We start from the raw sequence: 20,060 nt of genomic DNA, 5'->3' as shown, positions 1-20,060 counted from the left end.
AACACAGTCTATTGCTTTCTTACTACATTAAGCTCAATAAGCAAGCTTTTCCATTGTTAATGATCTTACCTTTTATGCCTATTAGATTTTACTTTCAAAATTAGGTTCCACGTAACAGGTGCAGCAACTTGTGTAGCAGTAATTTTTCAACAGAATCATGAGCAACTAAGATGAAATGTTTAAGTGCTAGATTAGCAGCAGATTTTAGATGCTTTATGTTTTTACACTTCCAGAGACAACTATACCCGATCACGGATGCCAAGAGCACAGAGCTATCCAGATAATCATCAGGAATTCTCAGGTAGGCAAAAATCACTAGACATCCTACTTTTCCAGAACTCTTCCCTTTGCAAATTATAGGGCTTAGAAGAGAAGCTCACTTTGAGAGATATTACATTACACAAACTTAGTATGGTAGGAAAAAACAAACCAACAAAATCCAACCCAAATGCACACAGTAAAAGATACAATGAAATACAAAATCTTCCAAAAGTTTTCTTGCAGATTGCATGTAACACAGTGTTAGTGTGCTTAGTATAACATACCTACCTCTGTGAAAAGTGCAAGTAATGTAATGGATAGAGGCATACAACAGTTTGCTGAACTGAACTGTAACGTCCATAACTGATTTGGCACATAAGCTTGGTTAATTTATCTAACGTTGGACTATTGTGATTTAACCTCAGTAGGCAACTAAGCACCTTGCAGCCGCTTGCTTATTCCTCCACAGTGGGATGGGGAAGAGGATCAGAAAGGTAAAAGTGAGAAAACTGAAAAGCTACACAGGCAAGGAAAGCAAAATAAGGAATTCATTCACTGACAGATGTTTAGCCATTTCTAGGAAAGCAGGATGATTTCACACCCAGCAGTTACCAGGGAAGGTGAATGCGGTAACTCCAAACATATCCCTTTTCTCCTCCATTCTCCCAGCTTTTATAGCTGAGCACAGCCTCTTATGGTATGGGATATTCCTTCTGTCAGGTGCTCATCCCAGCTGAGTCCCCTTCCAACTTCTTGTGCACTCCCAACCTACTCATCATAGGTGAGGCAGTGTGAGGAAAAAACAACAAAAAAGCCTTGATGCTGTGTAAATGCTGTTTGACAATAACTAAAATATCCCTGCTACTGTCAGCACTGCTTTGGTCCCAAATCCAATACGTAGCACCGTACAAGCTATCAAAACCAGTATATGGAGCCTTCGTTTTCTCCTTTGTGAGATGAGGATCACTTCAAAGTGCTCATGACTTGCGCAATTGAAAGCACTGCAAAGTGAAAGGATGAAGGAGAACTGTGTGCTGGGCCTATAAATTAATCATCAGCACTGATGATTTCATGTGATACTCTGGATTGCATCCAAATTATGCTTGGTCCAGGATACAAAGTGCAATGGGTAACATGGTAACTGCTTTGATATCTCTTTCTTGGATGTGCCTCACTACAGACTTTAGCTTTTGAACAATAGTTAAGCTTACAGTGAATCTGGACTGTTTTGTGATTTTTGGTCTATTATATACTTTAAGGCTTCTTTTTACTTTGTTTATGAAGTTTTACCTAGATAAACTCTTTGATAGTGAGTTTTTTCTTTAAGGATTCTAGAGCGCTTAACAGATTGTACCACTTTTAAATGAAAATAAAACTATGTCTAAGAAGCATTTAGATGCCAGTAATAAAGGCCAAAGATGTTGGAAATGTTAGAAATTAGTTTGCCTTAAAATAATCTTGATCTAGTTTACTTGTGCTTATGTATTACAATTACTTTTCTAATAAGATGATCTTGCAATACCTTTTTTTTCTTTGTTTTGTTTTTCTTTGCTGTGGGATGCTCTGGTATTTTAACAATGGGCTAGATAATAATTCAATAATCAATATTTATTTTCATAATTTGATGTGCAGCAAAACCAGAGTTGTACATACAGTCAGAAAAAATGACCATCAGGCCTAGTCTTCTCTCAAAACCAGTACCAGACTTCTGTAGAGTAACGTGTACTATTCCTTCTTCAGCCTAATTCCTAGTCATGTATTACATAGAGGTTCTGCAAGTAGAAGATGCTCTTCTGTGATCTGATGGATTTGGTTTTTTCCTTACACAAATTTTTCCAGTCTCTTTTTCAGTATCTACAGTATGTTGCGAGAAGTTGTGCAACTTACAGTGTTTTATGAGAAAGTATGCCCTGTTTTTACTATATATACACCTCTTAGAGCTGTTACTTTTCTAGTCTATAGAGGCCTATATTCCTTATGGAGATGCAATTTTGTATCTTTGATCATCTCTGTACTTTTATATCTTTTCCAATTTTACTAAATCTTTGGAAATGGAGTAGACCAAAACTTTATTCAGTGTATCTTCATGATTTATAGCTTTTAATTTGCCTCTTGGCCAATACAGAGAGTTCAGCTGCTGCTTTATTGGAACTTTCTATCACCGTCCTTTACACTAGCCTATATTGAATTTCATCTGCCATTTTAACATCCAGTCACGTAGATTCTTAAGGGCTTTCTGTAATTCTTCTGTCAGCTTTATTTCTCCAAATGATTTTGTCACCTCACTCTTCATTGTTCTGTCCAGAGAATTCATGCATAATTAAACTGCATGAGTTGTAGCCCAGATTCCTATGGAATTGTTTGCCATTTAGCCTCATCTTATGTACTTCTAACCATTTATTCATGCATGAGGGACTTTTCCTTTAATACTTTTCCCCTTTAATAATTTTTAGAACATGTTTGGCTGTGTTTTAGTAATTCAAGCTACGTTGCCTCATTTGCCAGTTTTTCATATTTACGCATCTTTAAGTTTAATTCTTTCTAGTAGATTCTGCCAATTTTTCTGGTGAACTGTAGTTTCTCAGAATTCCTCTAGAAACTATTTTTAAAACTAGAGTCATTAGGCATGCTGCAGTCCTCTGACATTCTTTTAAGCAAGAGGTTACAAACCACTTGAGCTATTGAATTTTTGATCCTTTGGAACTTTCAGCTCAAAGTCCTTTGTTAGATTTGTGGCTTTTGTTCTATAATCTTTTTTACTCTGATGCTTCAACTTGAAACATATTCTCTGATATGCTCCCCCACATTTAAGCTTATACCAAACTGATGAATTTAATGTGCTTCTGTCACATGTTAAATTTTGAAATGTATCTTTTTATTTTTTTAGTAGAGTATGATATCCCAGTATTTGAGAAGTTTGGAAAGGGGGGGACTTATCCCCGAAGATATCATATTTCATATCATCAACAAGAGTACAATGACGGTAAGTGTGAATACTGCAAGAGTTCTACGTAATTAATCTGTTATTCTCTTGTTAAAAAGTATAGAAGTAAATTTGGATTTTGAAACCTTAATGAAAGTAAATGTTGAAGAAATTGGAAGCTTAACTTATTTACCCAAACTCACTTGCCAAACTTCTCCTGATTGATAGAGCTGCTGAGCAGTCCTACCTCTGGTAAAGTGATGGATTACAGGATTCATGACTCATATGCACAGCTATGAAAATGTTCTCTATCTTTGACTGTGCACAAGTCATCCAGTGTAAGCTTTTGACCTTTGTGACCCTTTGCTGTCCAAAGTAGATATGTCAGTTAGTTCGTCATTCCTGTTTTGCTTAAAAAAAACCCCAAAAACCAAAACCAAACAACAAATGTAACAATTCCTATTAATAGTATCTCAGATTAAAAGACTAAGCAAAATTGAAGAGCGGTGATTTAAACTGACAGTTAACAGTTAGCTGGTGAAATCAACTATTGGAATGCAAGACAACGCCTGTTGATGTGGCCACAGAACTGATTTGGATAGTAGTAACATTGTAATATTAATGTAAATGTAACACATTAAATTTCCAAAGGGAGGAAAGAGGAGCAGTTGAAGGATTGTCTTACTTGAGGGTATGTCAAGCAGTAGTTCAGAAGTGTTAAGAAGAAACTTCTCCAAAGATCATCTGGTTTCATTTGCAGTATGGAATGAGCACAACAATAAACGAATTCCCCACCTGGACACATTCCTATGCGACCTGATCTAGGTGGACCTGCTTCTGCAGTGGAGTTGGACTAGATGATCTCTAAAGGTCTCTTCCAACCCCTATGATTCTATGATTTCTGTTAGAGAAATCACAGAAATACCAAATTGAAGGACTACAAGGCAGCTCTGGTTCGGTCCCTTGCTCTAAGGCAAGATTAAAGAGGCAAAGATCTGCCACAGTGACTTTTAAGTAAACTCTAAATTGACTTTAAGAGAGAATAGATACTAATTTTCTTTACATACTAACTTTGAAGATAACTTATAATTCACCTTTCTGTGTCTTATAAATTTTCCTGTAAATGAAACTAGTATCTATTACTCTGTTCTAACACAGTGAATAAATGGTCACTGCCTGTATATAACACTACATTACACACATCTGTTTCCTCTCCTCACACATTTTTGCAAGCTGGTTTTTTTTTTTTTTGATGATGTTCATTTTTGTGGGTTGTTTTGGGGTTTTTTTGTGGTCTCTTTTCCATTTTTGTAGTGACCAAAACTTGATACAGTATTCTAGCTGAGGCTTTTCTCATGGCCACTTTACATACAACGTAAGAAATAACCGTAACTTGGTTTGTAGCAGTCATGTTAATGCATTTCAGAATGACACTTTTCTTTCATATTCACCATACTGACTGCTGTTCAGTCTGTGGTCTGTTTTAGTTCCTGTATCCTTTTCTTCGTGACTTAGTCAACCAATTATTTTACACTTTGTGGTTTCTGCATTTGATTTCTCTGTAAGTATGTATGTTGTACTTCCTTACTGAATTTCATCTTGTTGATTTCTGAATCATCTCCAACTTACTAATATCACTGTAGATTTTGGTTGTTGTCTTTAAATGGAAATCCAGCCACACTTAACATGTTGTCATCTGTAATATGTCAGTGTACTATGTTTCATTGTCTATACGTGGTCAGTTAAAACAGTGTATAGAAATGGATTGAAGGTAAACTGCTGTGCGTGTCCACTTAAATTATCTTCCCCTTCGAGAAATCACTGATAACCTCTGTGAATCTGTTTAGAGCATACTGTACATATTAAGTTCATCTATGCTACACTTCACTAGTTAGCTTTATGCCACAATTCACTACTTAGTTTACAAAAATGAAACATTGAAACGGGGAAATTCGATTAAATACATGCGACAAACCAATTATGGCAGCTTTATCACCTGTTTATCTTCTCTGTGGTTTATAATACTCCTTAATAATTTGTTTGCATACCTTTCTTGGAATTTCAGTTGGCCAAACTAGTATACAAATCACTTTTTCAGAGATATTTTATATGCCTTCTTCATTCCCCTGGGAATGTAATACCTGATGAGTCAGAGACCAGCTCTTTAGCTATCAGCTATTTCTATGAGTTCTATAGAGTGAAACTTCATCAAGCTATGCTGACCTGAAAATGTTTGTTATCTGAATATATTAACATGAATTGTGTTAGTCATTCATCTGTAATTAACCTTTTTGAATATCAGCACGTTTTTTTCTTTCTAATGCTGTAGTTGTCTCTGAATTATGCATTATTTGTGATTATTTTAATTTTTTCAGAGTTTTCTGTGGTCTTGATGATTCCATATATAGACCTTTATTTCCATTCAATTCTTATTATTTTACAGGATGAAGATGCCAGCATTGGCACCATTGGAATATAAACATAACTCTCAGCTATTTATCAGAAATGTGATATTTACTCCTTAGTAGAGCCCTACAAATAAAGTCAGGATGTTTTCCTTTCCCTTCTCTCAGATCTCCAGCCTTCTGAAGCATGTCGATTACATTTCAGAACAGTTCCAGAATTTGGTCTCAGTTTTATTCACTTAAATGTAAACCAGTTTTTTTTCTCTGATGCTTACATAAATCTGTGAATGTTTGTTTTCTTCTAGACGAAAATGAAACCAATAAGTTTCATGATTATTACATCACATGATATGCTGTGGAAGGTTTTAAGTATGCCATGTGGAATTAGTGAAGTATGTGCATACGCATATTGCACAGCAGTGGGTTTTTTAGCAATATATGTAACATGAGTGTTCTTTGTATGTTATTGAAGGTCGTAAAACTTTTCCAAGAGCCAGAAGGACTCAGGGGAACAGCTTCCGGTCACCAGTTAGTTTCAGCCCCACTGATCACTCACTGAGCACCAGTAGTGGAAGCAGTGTCTTTACGCCGGAATATGAAGACAACCGAATGAGGAGGAGAGGAAGTGACATCGACAATCCAACCTTGTCAGTCATGGACATCAGCCCACCCAGTCGCTGTAAGTTGAGGCATTTTGTGAATACAGCTCTTGCCTTTCAAGTATATCATGTCAAAACTAAGCATGTCATTAGAAAGCATACAACTGAATGTTGTGGTGTTATCTCTCTAATACGAAGAAGTGAAGACTTATGCTCATCTTTTTTTTTTTTTGTATTGCTTACTGTGCCACTCTTCATGTAGATTTTCACATGGAATTTGTGTCTATGATGATAAAAAACTGTAAAAATATTTTTTTTATGTTTTGTTAGAGTCTTGAAGACCTGAGCAAGGTTATGTAGGTTGAAATTGCTATGTATTTTTGCAATAGTTGGTAAAGTTTTTTGATAAATTGTAGACTCCCAAGTTCATACTATTTTATATCTGTGGTGGCATTTCATGAGCAAAATACACCCTGTTACTACTTCAGTAGTTGGTACATTTTAATCATGCCTTGATTTCTTTTTTTAATGTTACTGAATTTGTTTAACATACTTTTTTTAGTTTTCAGATTAGCTGTTACTAGTTGTTTAAAATGTCTCTGTGTCTAGATTATTCTATAAATAAATGTAAATAGCTCATATTTTTCATCTTACAGGAAGTCTCATTGATTTTGGCTGATATGGGGAGGTTTAGGACACACAGTCTCTGTGCTGAAAACCGTAGTCTTTTTAAAAATTGTTTTCTGTGTATTTCAGTTTTTCTCGATCAGCTGAATAACAAACTCATTTGAAAACCAAAACATACTTATATTTTCAGCACCACGAGCTCCAACTAACTGGAGACTTGGTAAACTGCTGGGTCAAGGTGCATTTGGCAGAGTATATCTGTGCTACGATGCTGATACCGGAAGAGAACTGGCTGTTAAACAAGTTCAGTTTGATCCTGATAGTCCAGAAACTAGCAAGGTAAGTGATACCAGAGCGAGAGTTTATACTGAAGTGGTGTGTTCTACACTACACTGATGTTCCTTTCCTTGAACAGGATGACATTTTAAAACACATTGTGTTTTCATGTCCTTGTTAGGAATCCTGTTTTGTTAGTTCCTCAGACACTTAGTTTGGTTACCTGATTTTAGTATTACTTCCCTTTTTTTATCAGTTTTCAGACATATTCTTATGCAGTGTACGTACAGAGCTTAATTTGTTGCTGTCTCAGTCTCTAAAATTAAACAATCCACTATGAAATGTGCTCTGGAATAGATAACTATTTATACTTACAGGAATTAGAACAAGTTCCATTTATAAACAGGAAAATCTGAACTAATTTAAGTGTTCCTGAAAATAAATTCCTGAGGGTATTTTGTTTGGCTCTGAAGACAAATATTTTTTTAAAAAAAGATAATCTCAATCTAAGGAAGGACTTGTAAGGTTTTGGACATCAGGACTAGCTACTGTTATTCACTGCATTTCTCTCTAACCAGCAAAAATTTATTCTCTCCAAAATGGAACTTGTCATTCTGTAAATACTGGACACTTGAGGAGAGAAAGCATTTAAAAGTAGCACCGATCTTATGTTTCTTTTTTTCCCAGAGCATTCATGCTGCTTTTTGCAGAATAGAAAAAGAATTACTGTTTTTCCTGCATTAGGACTACATTCTGCACTGTGGGGAGCAAGACTGGGGAAATGAGTGTAAGCATAATTGCAGAATTGAGTGACTATGAGTTATAGTTGCTGCTACTAGTGATGTAGGATCAAGGAAAAAAGCCAACAATCAGTTATGCTGTAGATCTCTTGTGTATTAGTTGTCTCTACTTCTTCAAAATGTAACAAAACAACTGATTATGCTTAAAATATGTTAAATATAAATAATGTAGTCTCTCCTGTAGCAACAATTTTGTGACTTCATTTGCTGCCATAGCATTTTGCAATGTGTGTCAAATGGTGTCAAAAAATCTATTTTCCTTCTAATGTCATAAGTGTGAGGGTATCAGTAATAGTCTGTGATGGTGAAAAAGTAAGTTGTGAGGAAAGGCTTCTAGGTGAAATTTGGAATCCAGTCAAGTTTGAATATGTGAGTTTTTATTTTTCCAGCATGTTACTGTACAGTTGTTGTCAAAATATCTTTGTTAGCAAAATTTTTAGTATTTCTGATAGGTCTACAGAAAGCACTATATCTGTTAATGTTTTTCTTTTACATTTCATTATTAAAATGTTAAGTGCTCCTTAATTGCATTTTTTAAGTGTAGTCTGTCATCGTGGAAAGCTTAAAAATTAATGCTAATTAATCCACTACCAAGATTGAAAGATTTTATTTTTTACCCAACTACAGGCTTGTGACATGTTGCATTGATTGCTGACTTCATACGCATATTGATTACATGCTGTGCTCTGAGGCAAGCATCACTTCAAAATAAGAGACAGTGAAATAACAGCAAAATCATCCCAAAGTCAATTTATAGAAAAAACATGGGTTTTTTTACTTCCTTCAACCTAATCATGATACTCATTATGAAATGTGTACACTTTACATAAGCTACAAGAGTATTTTGTTACTTAGTTTGCATAACCCTTCAATACATACATACTGTCCTGCTTTTAAAAAATCCCAATGAAAACATTATTATTGCTACATCAAGCATGGTAAGTCTTGTCCATTGGTTCTTTTTCCTTTAGGAAGTAAATGCACTTGAATGTGAGATTCAGCTGCTGAAAAATCTGCTGCATGAAAGAATTGTTCAGTATTATGGCTTCTTGAGAGATCCACCAGAGAGAACACTCTCTATATTCATGGAATATATGCCAGGGGTAAGTAAGAGAAGTCTGTCCACTTCAGCCATTATTTCTACCCAATATGACAATCACCCAAGTAGACAGCTTTTGCAGAATTGCACATAGATATTAAAGAAATGTCCAAGTTAAATACAGTAGCCGAAGATGGCTACTGACAAATGCTTACAGGAGCCTGTCTTCTCCATTGCTTGTTTGAGATTTCAGAATTAGTTTGTGTGGAAGTTGTTTGCATTTTATTTTGGCATAAGAAGTGCCTGGCAGTATCATTGAAAAGATAATATTAAGTAGTAACCTCTTGGATCTTTATGAATCTTAATGTTTCCTTTTTGTGCACTTCAGCTTGGGCTCTTGTGTGGTCACCATCTCAACTGCTCAATTATTTCAGGAAAACAAAAAACAGCAAAGATGGATGTGTGGGTACAGCAAATATTCTCAGTGCTTGTTTATGTGACAAATACATGCTGAACTGTTCTTCTGTTCCTACTGTTTTCTTAATATTGTAAAGTCAGAAAACCATAGATTTTCATTTTCTCACCAAGTAGAGTCAGCAGAGCTTAATAAAATGTGCTTGTATAAAAAACATAGGCTCTGTATTTCTGAATAGTTACAGCATTCTACTTTACTGTGAGTCCAGAGAAGAAAAACAATGTGTGGGGTAACTTGGTGGAGGTGGTGGTGGTGGTTTTTTGATTTGTTCTATATGAGTTTTGAGCTTTGTTTTGCGGGGCTTGTTGGACATTTCTGAGATTTGGAGGCCAGTGGGACAGAAGTAATCTTAGAAGTTATGGTTTTTTGCTATGCATCACACTGGAACTACTGCTGCTTGACAGTCCTTAGTAAGTTAATAACACTTCACTACGCAACTTCTCTGTCCAGCCTCTTTTTTGTCAAATTTAGTTTCACCTTTACTGAGAAAAAAATGGTATCTGTGTTTTTAAGTTGACTTAGAGAAGTATTGCAACTTTAAATGTCTACATTTCAGGCATAGACTCATTGAAGTTCAGCTGTATTACTAGCCCCCTTGTGATTCTAAAAATGTTACAGTGCTTTATACTTCTTGTTTGCCGTAGGGTTCCATCAAAGACCAATTGAAATCATATGGAGCACTCACAGAGAATGTGACTCGTAAATACACACGGCAGATTTTGGAGGGAGTTCACTATTTGCACAGTAATATGATTGTCCATCGAGATATTAAAGGTAATGATATTTCTGTGCACAATTCAGTGCTTTTTACTACAAATTCTAGTCTTATCAAGTACTAAAATGTAATTTTGAATTGCCAAAATACTGAATTAAAATCAATGAGATTGCTTTCCATCATTTATTCCTGTCACTGCTGTAGCTTGAGGGGGTTAAAAATAAGCATTGTTGTGATGTTCTAGCAGACTTCTGAAAAGCTTTCCATAGTCTCTTTCTGCAAAACAGTCATGACAAATTTATTTCTGATTTTACTATAATATTAATTGTTTTGAATATGTCAAAGCATGATGTCATTATAAATAGACAGAATGTGCAGTGGAAAGCACCATCACTCAAAAGTTTATTTTTACAGAGTTTTGTTTCTGTCAATTACATAGAAATTACGCAGTGCTTCACTGGTACAAGAAGTGACTGGCAGAGGTGATTTGCCTGATGAAATGACTCAGACTTCTATTTTACTGCCAGGAAACCTGAGGAAACATTTATTTTTTGCAGAAAGATACATGTGACCTGTGAGTGCTGCATAAGCACATATGAAAACTCTAGGGAGATGATGATGTGCAAAATAGATGTTGCATTCCCTAACACTGACAATTTTCCTGTTGTTTTGCATCAATAGTGGTTTGTTCCACACAAGCCTGGGATTTTTGTACATGCTTATGCAGATAAGAGTTTTTAACCAATCCATAACACAGTATGAGATTTTGCTTTAATGTAGTATGAAGACATTTTCCATTGTGTGGTAACTTCTTTCCTGTTTCTTTTTATTTCCCTGGTATGGCATATTCTGTATTTTGTCAGGAAGACTTTACAAAGTTATTGGGACTTCCCAGATAAGGCCCAGGATGCAAAACAATGTGTACAACTTGTTTTTTGCCAAACCTTGGAATAAAATAATGAGACCGAGCAGAAAAATGAAATTCTCTGGCTTGAGAATTTAGTCTCACCAAATCCAATCTTTTGTTACTGCTCTCCAAACTTGACCTTTCATGACTGTAACACTGCATTCATTCCCTTTCTTGCAGGAGCAAATATTCTGCGAGATTCAGCAGGCAATGTGAAGCTCGGAGACTTCGGTGCCAGCAAACGCCTGCAGACGATATGTCTGTCTGGTACAGGAATGAAGTCTGTGACAGGAACTCCATACTGGATGAGTCCAGAAGTTATTAGTGGAGAAGGGTACGGCAGAAAAGCAGATATATGGTATGTTACAAAAAAACCCCTTCTCTACTGAAAAGTGTAATGTCAGAATGGGCTCTCTTTCAAGAGAGTGTGTTTGTTATCTGAAGTTGGAGTGTTTCATGCTAGATCTTAAGCTGAAGAAGGTAGCAAGTGTGAGCACTGACAGTTACATTTGGAGAGTGTAACATGAAGTTAGTATTACCAGACTGTAAATCCTGGGGAGGTACTGAGTGAAAGAAACATGTGAAGCTTTGAAGAATTAGTTAAGTCCTGTAAGGAAACCTTACCACTGAAGTACCTTTGGCACAAGGCAGAAAATGAAATACTGCTCCTTCAAAAGATGAGCACATAAGCAGGAATTAGCCAGATGGAAATTTGTTTGGTTTAAGCTGCTGTTAAATGTTGAAGAATAAAGAGAGAAAGGTAAATTTCAAAAGTGAATGTTTGTGATACATTGGGTAATAAGATATAGTCTAACGTAGCTCCAGCCTCATGGGCAGGTGACTTCAGTGATTAGATTCCTTGCACTGCAGGTGATCTGTGAACACACAGAATGATAGACAGGCAGCAGTAAATATGCAGGAATAGTAACGCTTTGTATGTTGGAAAAGGAACCACTTTATATCCAACCAATGGCAATTCTTTTTATGTCGGGCAGGTTAATTTAGGCTGCTTCAGATGACTTGATAATTATTCTGCTATACTTGAATAATAGAATAGCGTTGTAGACTTGAAGCAGTTGACTTGTTCAACTTTGACTTGTAACAAGACTAATATATATATTTTGATATAGAAAATCCTGGTTGAAACTAAGAAAAAAATACTGAAGTTTGACTTCTGTCAGTCACTAAATCCTTATTGTGTAAAGAAATGTACTTCTGTCTAACCATAAAACTTCTTGCAAGCATCTTCAAAAAACCTTAAAACTTGCTGAAAAATGGGAAATTACTCCAGCCTATCCATTTTGCAGCATCATTTGCTTTTACTGGAGGAGGCTGATCTTGCAGGACTTATGAAACAAAGTTTTCCTGGCCATATGCATGTCTTTCTGCCCTCCTAAATCCTTTTAAACCTAAGCTTTGGATACAAGGATGGTTTAGGGTGTTAGAATTCTATTTGGCAATCTATACTTTCCAGTATCCTTAGCTAAAAGAGGAAGATACCACTTGAGTGTGGTTTCAAGCTTTTCAACTGCCGTGTTAAGTTTGTACATTATTCATTGGTGGTAACTTGTGCATTTTGGATGGGCTAAAAATATACACCAAAAAGCTCAAGCGTTCCTGTGGCTTTGCATTTCTGTTAGGCCCTAATGAGCAGGAAAGCTTCCAAGTGCGTTCAGATCCTGCAAGTGTCTGTAGGGCTGGGAGATGAGGGTTTTGCTGAGCACTGAACAGCATAGTGCTGTAACACAGTTGGTATTGCCTAGATAAACATTTCATCTTCTCTTCACTGAGGTAGAAGCTTTTGGCCCAGGGAAGTAATAAAGTGAAGATGGATTTGTGTAACTGAGATAAAACAAAACTCTACATGCAGGGTTTTTTAAACACCTGTTTTCTGCTAAAATTGCTATGTAGAGTCAAGTGGATGTTAGTTATTTGTGGTATTTTACTAGCTCTCTGCTATTTCTTGTTTTCCTGGAAGAGCATGACTCTGTTGTAACCTGCTGTTTCACTTCTGCCTCTGTTTCAGGAGCGTAGGTTGTACAGTGGTAGAAATGCTCACTGAGAAGCCCCCATGGGCAGAGTTTGAAGCAATGGCTGCCATCTTTAAAATTGCCACTCAGCCAACCAACCCCCAGCTACCACCTCATGTCTCCGACCACGCTCGGGATTTCTTGAAACGGATTTTTATCGAGGCCAAGCTGCGACCATTTGCAGATGAACTGCTAAGACACACGTTTGCACACTATCACTAACAGCCTGCCTCAACTCAGCTTGCATCTACTGCATTTATTTTCTATTTGACTGCACTTTTTTTTATTTTTTAAAGAAAAAGGAGGAAAAAAGACAAGAGAGAGAATATTCTCTTGAACCTTTATTTCGCTTAGATTGTAAACAATCTAAATTTTGTATCTAAAATGAGAATATTCTCTCCTCTGCTCCCACCAGGACTAGAACTTTTTGTTTCTATAATGTACTGATGTGGTTCATGTAGATAAAGCACTTTAGTACATATTTGTTCCTTATTTAAAGGGAAAAAAAAGACAAATGCTTGGACAGTCAGGAACTGTGTGACCTTTTCTGACACCGCTGACCTACTCAGGGTGCAGGGAAAAACAGACATGCAGCTAATGGACAAGAAGGTTACTTCTCCGTGATTCTTCTTTGTGTTGTAGGTACTTGCAGCAGAGAGTTTTAAGTTCTTGTTATCTTTAATCAGTTTCTGGATTTTATGGTTTAAGCTGGAACGGTGGTTCTGACAGCTAATGATAAAGTTGGGAGAACTTGGAACTCTTTGTACAGCAGCGTGTTTAACCGGTACTTCTTTGTGACCAAAAGAAAATAACAAAAAAGAACTCAACACTGATGTACAAGTTAGGGGGGGTTGATGTAGAACTATTGTATTATCTTAACAGGAAAATAATTACAGGTAAAGAGATTATGGACCCAGAATCCTAGAAACTACTATACTGCAAGGAGGAAACTTCCGTAATAGACAAAGGTCAGCTGTTTGATGTAAATAGTTAGGAGAATGCCTCCTGCTGTATCTGCCAAAGAGAACCTCTGTTGCATAAGCTTAGAGGAAGACGGTTATCTTGGATAGAAAAAACAGTGACACTGAGAGTCAGTTCTCTTCCACAATCCCATGAATGGCTGGAGGAGAAAAGGGAGTGACTAATCCTTGTGGCAGTATATGCGTTACTTGATTCAGAATGAGCTATAAGAGGTGTTTTCAAAGCTGTCAAGAGGCGCTAGGATGGAATGTATGTCAACATCAAGTGCCTGAATAATAATATAATATTCTTCCCATTATGCACTAAAAATTCACTTTTGTAACACAGTTCAGTCATCTAGGATGTGTTGAAAATTCCTGAAATAAAGTTAAACATCTTTTAACACCAGGAATAAGTCACTGAGAAAGATAAGACTCCAGTTGTACTTTAATAAGGAAGCTATGATGAATCCACATGAACAAGGAGGCATAGCACAAAAGATTGCATGAAGCCAAAAGTGCAAAGACAGACAGTAATTACATAACATGAGCATGATTACTCCTGCCTGATAATCCAGATGATTGGTGTTTGTCAGACTTCCAACTGACATAAAACATAACTTAATCACTGTTCTATTTCTGAAAGAGTGTAATAAAACAGTAGAAGCAAAATTGAAATACTGCTTCTCAATTGAGGAGTGCAGGTACTGATCAGGTGTAGTGAATAACTGACTTTTCACAACAGAAAAGTCAAACTCATTTTTTTGTAGAACACAAAATGAATAATTTAAAAGGGCACTTGGAAATAAACTATTGGTCTACAGAACTGAAATCACATATACTGTTTGAGATGATTTGTTGCTTGCGTTTGTTGTTTCATAAAGGCAGAGCGGGCTGGTACTGTGAACCTCATCCACAAGCACTACTTGTTTTGCATCTTTAGAGGACTATCAGAGCTATGAAGTGCATGGGAACAGAACAATAAGCTTACCCATTTCCATGGTGGTTTACTCATGAGATTTCTGAATTTATTCCGCTGCCTTCCAAATTTTGTACCAGAACATAAACAGATGCATGAATCTATCCTAATCAGTTTAGCTGTAGTAGAGTAAGAATGGATTTTTTTGAGGCCATCTCTCCTGAGACTCAGATTGGTGGCTTCTTTGGTTTATGTGAGTATTTTATCCAGCTTATAATTTTCTTAGTCAGGGTACACAACTCTGCAGGGTTTTCTGAGTACGGGAAGATCTAGTCAGACCAGGGAAAGCTTAGAAGGCTGAAAGTCAGCTTGTACTGCCTGACTTGTCTCTTGCTTCTCTGTCACTAGATAAAAGCTACGAAAGCAGCCTTTAAGAAGAATTGTATGTGCTTTGCTGTAAAGGACCTTTGCTTTATAAGCAAAATTTAGTGACAGCAGGGATGTGAAGGTAAACGTAGAGCCTAATAGTTTATGTAGGTAAATTAAAGATCATATAGTGGAAATTACTGATTTCAAACAGATTGAGATGGTACCAAAACCAAGGTGAAAATGTATATAGAAATCAATAGTGGACAGCGATACCTGAAAAGGTAAGAACATTTTATATTACCAAAAAAGGACATTAAAGGGAAAAACGTAACCAGGTTTATCTGTAGCATTCATAACATTTAAATATACTCTTCTAAAAAGAAACTGCACTCTCTGAAGCTTGAAATTTTTCAGAATCTAGTTTTCTTATAATGTATCCTTTTTGTGAGAGTGCTGGCTCGTGTATATTGCAATCACTTCCTTGTTGTGATTTTAAATTATTGAATAATCAAGTTTGCTGCTTTTGTGCCTTTTCTAAAGCATGGCGTTCAGTCATGACAACGGTAAGCATTTTGGAGCCAGGAAAGAGAATTTGAAGAAAGCACTTTCCTTCATTACTTTGACATCTCAGAAAGCTGCCAATGTAAAGACGGGGCTTACATGCAATGACATTTGCCAGTTCCACTGACTCCAGTGAAACTTTATTAATTTAACCAAGCTGAAGTTCAAGCTGGTTTGGGTTTTTTCAGCCATTAGAGCATTTGTCTACTGACTTAAACAACTTACGTGTTAATAACCATATATTTTAGTGTATATTTTGAGATAGAAATGATTATGAAGCTGAATCAGATCTTTACCAGAAGATTAGCCAATATTTATCCCCCACTGGGGTAATGTAGCAAACCAAACCACATTAAGTAGCATGATACCTCTGTATCCAGTGTCTGTAGAACACTGATGTTGACCACCGGGCGTGACAATGAACAAACCTTAGTTCTGGAATTTGAGAGGGTACTGTCATAATTGCACACGTAAAACTCCATTGGAGGAGGGTTACAGAGCCAAAAGCCCTGCTCACAGCTTCTCCTGTCTTACTAACAAAGATACCAGCATTTGAGAATTGTGAATTAGTCTTAATTGTTGAATCCAGTTACTAGAAAAAGCCAATGAAAATGGTACTTTTCCAGAGTTGTTTTGATTTTCTGTAAATGTCACAAGGAAGCTATGCTCTCAAAAAAACCCAAGGAGCAAGGCTCACAGTGAGTATGCATATTTTCAAAAGGCCTATCTACTAATGAATTTTATTATGTTGCACTTAAGTAACAAAAGCCAAGTGACTTCTGTAGTACCAGCTTTAATGGTGTAGCTAACAGTTCTATTAGAGCATGACTGAAAGTTTCAGTTGTGTTGGAGCAAGTTGTATATTTTTAATTAGAGTATATAGAAATATCCATGCATGGACTTAAAAAGCATGGATCTAAGAATGGCAAAGTTAAATCTACACAGACCTTTTTTTTTTTTCTTGACAGTTTAAATATAATCTTAAAATTTTAACTTGATTTGCAATTCAATTTGTAGCTAAACATTTACTTGGTTGGATTTTTTTTTCAGCTAGTGCCTTTTTATCTGTATGCCTTAATTTTGTTAATATTTGAACACCATATTGAACTATATATCATACAATTCTATGTCACCAAAGGAGTCTTAAGAGTATGGGTTGTTTCAAAGTGCCCAAACCAGCATTCACTTAACTACACTGAAAAGTACACTTTGGTTTTAATTTGCAGCAAATATTTAAATTCACATATTTTAAAAGTGGAGTTTGGAGCACTTCCTGATGGCTGAGATTTGACACTGATTCACGTAGCAGAAAAAGGACTTTTCTGCGCTCACAGAACTGCTGTTAAGAGTTTAGATTTAGCTTCCTGGCTCTGGGTACTTCGCTGACTCTGGATTTACTGTAGGGACCACAGCAGAGTCTTTAATGGACTTGAAATGATAGTTGGTATGTTTGTAAACATGATACTGTATTTAGAAGTTGTTTACTTTCAGTACACAGGAATTTGGTGTAGTTAAGCCAATCAAGTTCTCAGTTAAGCTAGCACCGTGCCCATTAAATTCTTCCCTGTGCCTTTTGGGTAAGCCTCATCCTGCCGTTGTCTTGACTGAAAACCGTGTAGCACCTGTGGGTACAGCACAGTACAGCAAGCCATTCTTTCAGATAACACAGAGCAACATCGAACTGCAGCTTCAGAGACTTGAGCAAATTTGTCAGATCTACAGTTATTTATAACCAATTTCTTACTTTTCTTAATCTTGAAAGTCTTTGTCATGCATATAGAAAAGCATAATTTGTCTGCTTGAATGTAAGTCCCTATGGTGTTTCTGGAAAAGCAAAGGTATTACTGCCAGTATCATTTCCTCTTGCTGGTAACTTGCTGTCTTGTGTTAATGACAAGTCCACAGTGTAAAACCACATACAATTACCAAAGCTTTTCTATCTCTGTATACATATAGCCAAAAGTGACGTTTTACTGGATTAGTACTGTTACTTCTAGGTACATATATATCCATCAGTAAGCTATTGCTAACTGAATAAAGCAGGTATTAGTACAGAACAATAGGCACTGCCCATATTTAAGAGATATGGGTGTTCATAGTTGCTGTTTTGATGTGCAAAATTCATGCCAGCATTAAAATGAAGAGTTTGCTTTTCAAAACTCTCTTTAACTTAATCTTACTGTTGTCATTCTAAAATTAATGCATAAGCTTGGTGACTAAAACTCTAGTCACTTGTATATCCAGGTTTGAGCTTTGGGACATTTAAGGAGCACCATGAAGAGAAGTAGATTTGTGGCCTGAACTGCTCAGTGCACCGTGGTGAGGACATTTCAGAGCTGCGGGAAGCAGTCTGCTTGGAGGGACAGCAGAGGGGTGTGGAGGGGCCACAAAAGTGGCAGACAGGACTGCTACCAGCCCTGGCTTTCTGAAGCCAAGCACTTGATCACACAAACGAAGGAGCTCCTTTCTGTTTTATTTCCCCTGCTTGGCCTGCATGGTTTATTTTCATTTGCAGTTGGTGTAACTTAAATACTGCATAGGTAGTGGCCACTGATAGCTCCTGAATGAGGTACAAGTTCATGTACAGCGTTATACCAGGGCCCCCGGGATGCTGCAGCTCCTCACTCACTGGAGCAACCCGTGGGTTTTCTCTAGCAATATATACAAGTGCATATTTGAGGGGTTGATGGGATGGAGGAAATGAAGTTTCTGCCGTTCCAAAGCGCCAATGCTAGCAGTCACGCTTTGGCTTGGCTTTAGTTTTCATAGACTTACTTTAAAGGGGGAGGAACTGGATTAAAACACGTGAAAATGGTTATCTCACAGTTCAGCCCTTAGGTTGGGTCAACCGCTGAGGATTGGAGGTCAGGGTCGTCTGGCAAGAGTAAGGAGAAGGATACTCTTAACTCCAGCGTGAATGTTCATGGGAAACACTGCAAAGGTTTTATATGTCTTTAACACCCAAAACAGACGATCCTTTTCCCCAGAGGTTACATAGCGTGGATTTAAAAACAAGGATTGCATTTTCTTCTCAGCACAGGCGTGAGATTGTTGGTTCCCTAGTGTTTGTTTCTTGTTAACATCAGTACAAAAAGGTGGTGTCATCCTTAACTGGGAACGGTTTGTTTAAAGCATAGTGTCTGTCATCTCAGACCTCGCAGGAGTGGTATAATGGAGTCTCACTGTAAATACATGGAGGAGATGTAGATGAATTGGAAGGTAGGCTTTTAGTTTTCATGAAGCTATGAATAAAAATTTGTAAATTTCCTCTTAATCTAATGTACATTTTTATGTAGCCATTAAATTCTCTATTTAATCTATCAGTTTCTCACTGTAAATGTTTTTACTCTCAGTTGAATGCTGGGCACAGTTTGTAATGTATGTACACAAAGGTGTTTTTTTCTATCAACGTTGACTTTTTTGCACATTTTTGAAAATATTTAATTTGTACACTGATTTAATACTCTGACCAACTGTCGATGGGTGTATGAGAATCACGTGTGTGTGCAATGTACTACTGTCTGGATGTATGGGGTTTTTTAATTACTTTGGAAATGTTGCTACCAGTAACTGCACTGCCGTTGCTGCTTTACATGAAATATCTTGTGTATATTAAAAAAAAAAATGAAAACAATTTAAAAAAACCTAGCCCACGGTTATCTTGGTTGAAGGACTTGGAAGTTGAGCATCATGTACTGGTTCTGTTTGTCTAACTTTCCAAACTTAAAAACAAGCAAACAAAGCGACCCACCCACCCCCCGCCCCCTTGTAATTCTGTGTATGCATTGAATGTGTGTGTGTATATATATCCCAGTAATCTTATTCCACAATTTCATTTCTACATTTTTATGAACTTGTTTTTTAAGGGTACTATGTTTAGTTAGAATAATTAAATATATAAAAGCTTTGAGAGATGATTTACTAGATAAATATATTTTCAGCTGGCTGATGTTCAAAATATTTTTTTAATTTTTGTTTTTAACCATTCAAAATGTATTTGTATTTCCAAAATCAGACACGAATTGTACTTAGAAATATATTAAAACACTCTGTAGGGACAACAGTGTGCCTTCTCTTTTAAGAATTTTGTACTTCGGAACAAGGGGGAATGTCAGTCGCGCACCTGAATTTCTAACGTGGTTTTTTTTAACTACTGGTATTTAAATTGGGCTTTGCGGAAGCCTAGATTGTTAAT

The 20,060-nt window shown here is 36.6% G+C and overlaps 1 protein-coding gene across 5 annotated transcripts in view; it reads left to right on the top strand.

The window, feature by feature from the left end:
- MAP3K2 (mitogen-activated protein kinase kinase kinase 2) overlaps nucleotides 1–19,792 on the top strand; it is a 61,585-nt gene extending 41,793 nt beyond the window's left edge. For 4 of the 5 annotated variants that reach the window (XM_062004686.1, XM_062004683.1, XM_062004684.1 and 1 more), the window contains 8 exons: nucleotides 234–301; nucleotides 3,149–3,244; nucleotides 6,062–6,268; nucleotides 7,006–7,154; nucleotides 8,863–8,994; nucleotides 10,050–10,179; nucleotides 11,208–11,385; nucleotides 13,054–19,792. In XM_062004686.1, the coding sequence (XP_061860670.1) occupies nucleotides 234–301; nucleotides 3,149–3,244; nucleotides 6,062–6,268; nucleotides 7,006–7,154; nucleotides 8,863–8,994; nucleotides 10,050–10,179; nucleotides 11,208–11,385; nucleotides 13,054–13,279 (1,186 nt within the window). In that variant the 3' untranslated portion in view covers nucleotides 13,280–19,792. The remainder of the gene's footprint in view (nucleotides 1–233; nucleotides 302–3,148; nucleotides 3,245–6,061; nucleotides 6,269–7,005; nucleotides 7,155–8,862; nucleotides 8,995–10,049; nucleotides 10,180–11,207; nucleotides 11,386–13,053) is intronic. The other variant, XM_062004687.1, reaches the window with a different exon arrangement.
- The last annotated feature ends 268 nt before the right edge of the window (nucleotides 19,793–20,060 follow it).

Source organism: Colius striatus, chromosome 11, assembly GCF_028858725.1.
Source record: "Colius striatus isolate bColStr4 chromosome 11, bColStr4.1.hap1, whole genome shotgun sequence".
Classification (NCBI taxonomy): Eukaryota; Metazoa; Chordata; class Aves; order Coliiformes; family Coliidae; genus Colius; species Colius striatus.
This window is presented reverse-complemented; position numbering and strand designations above follow the sequence as displayed.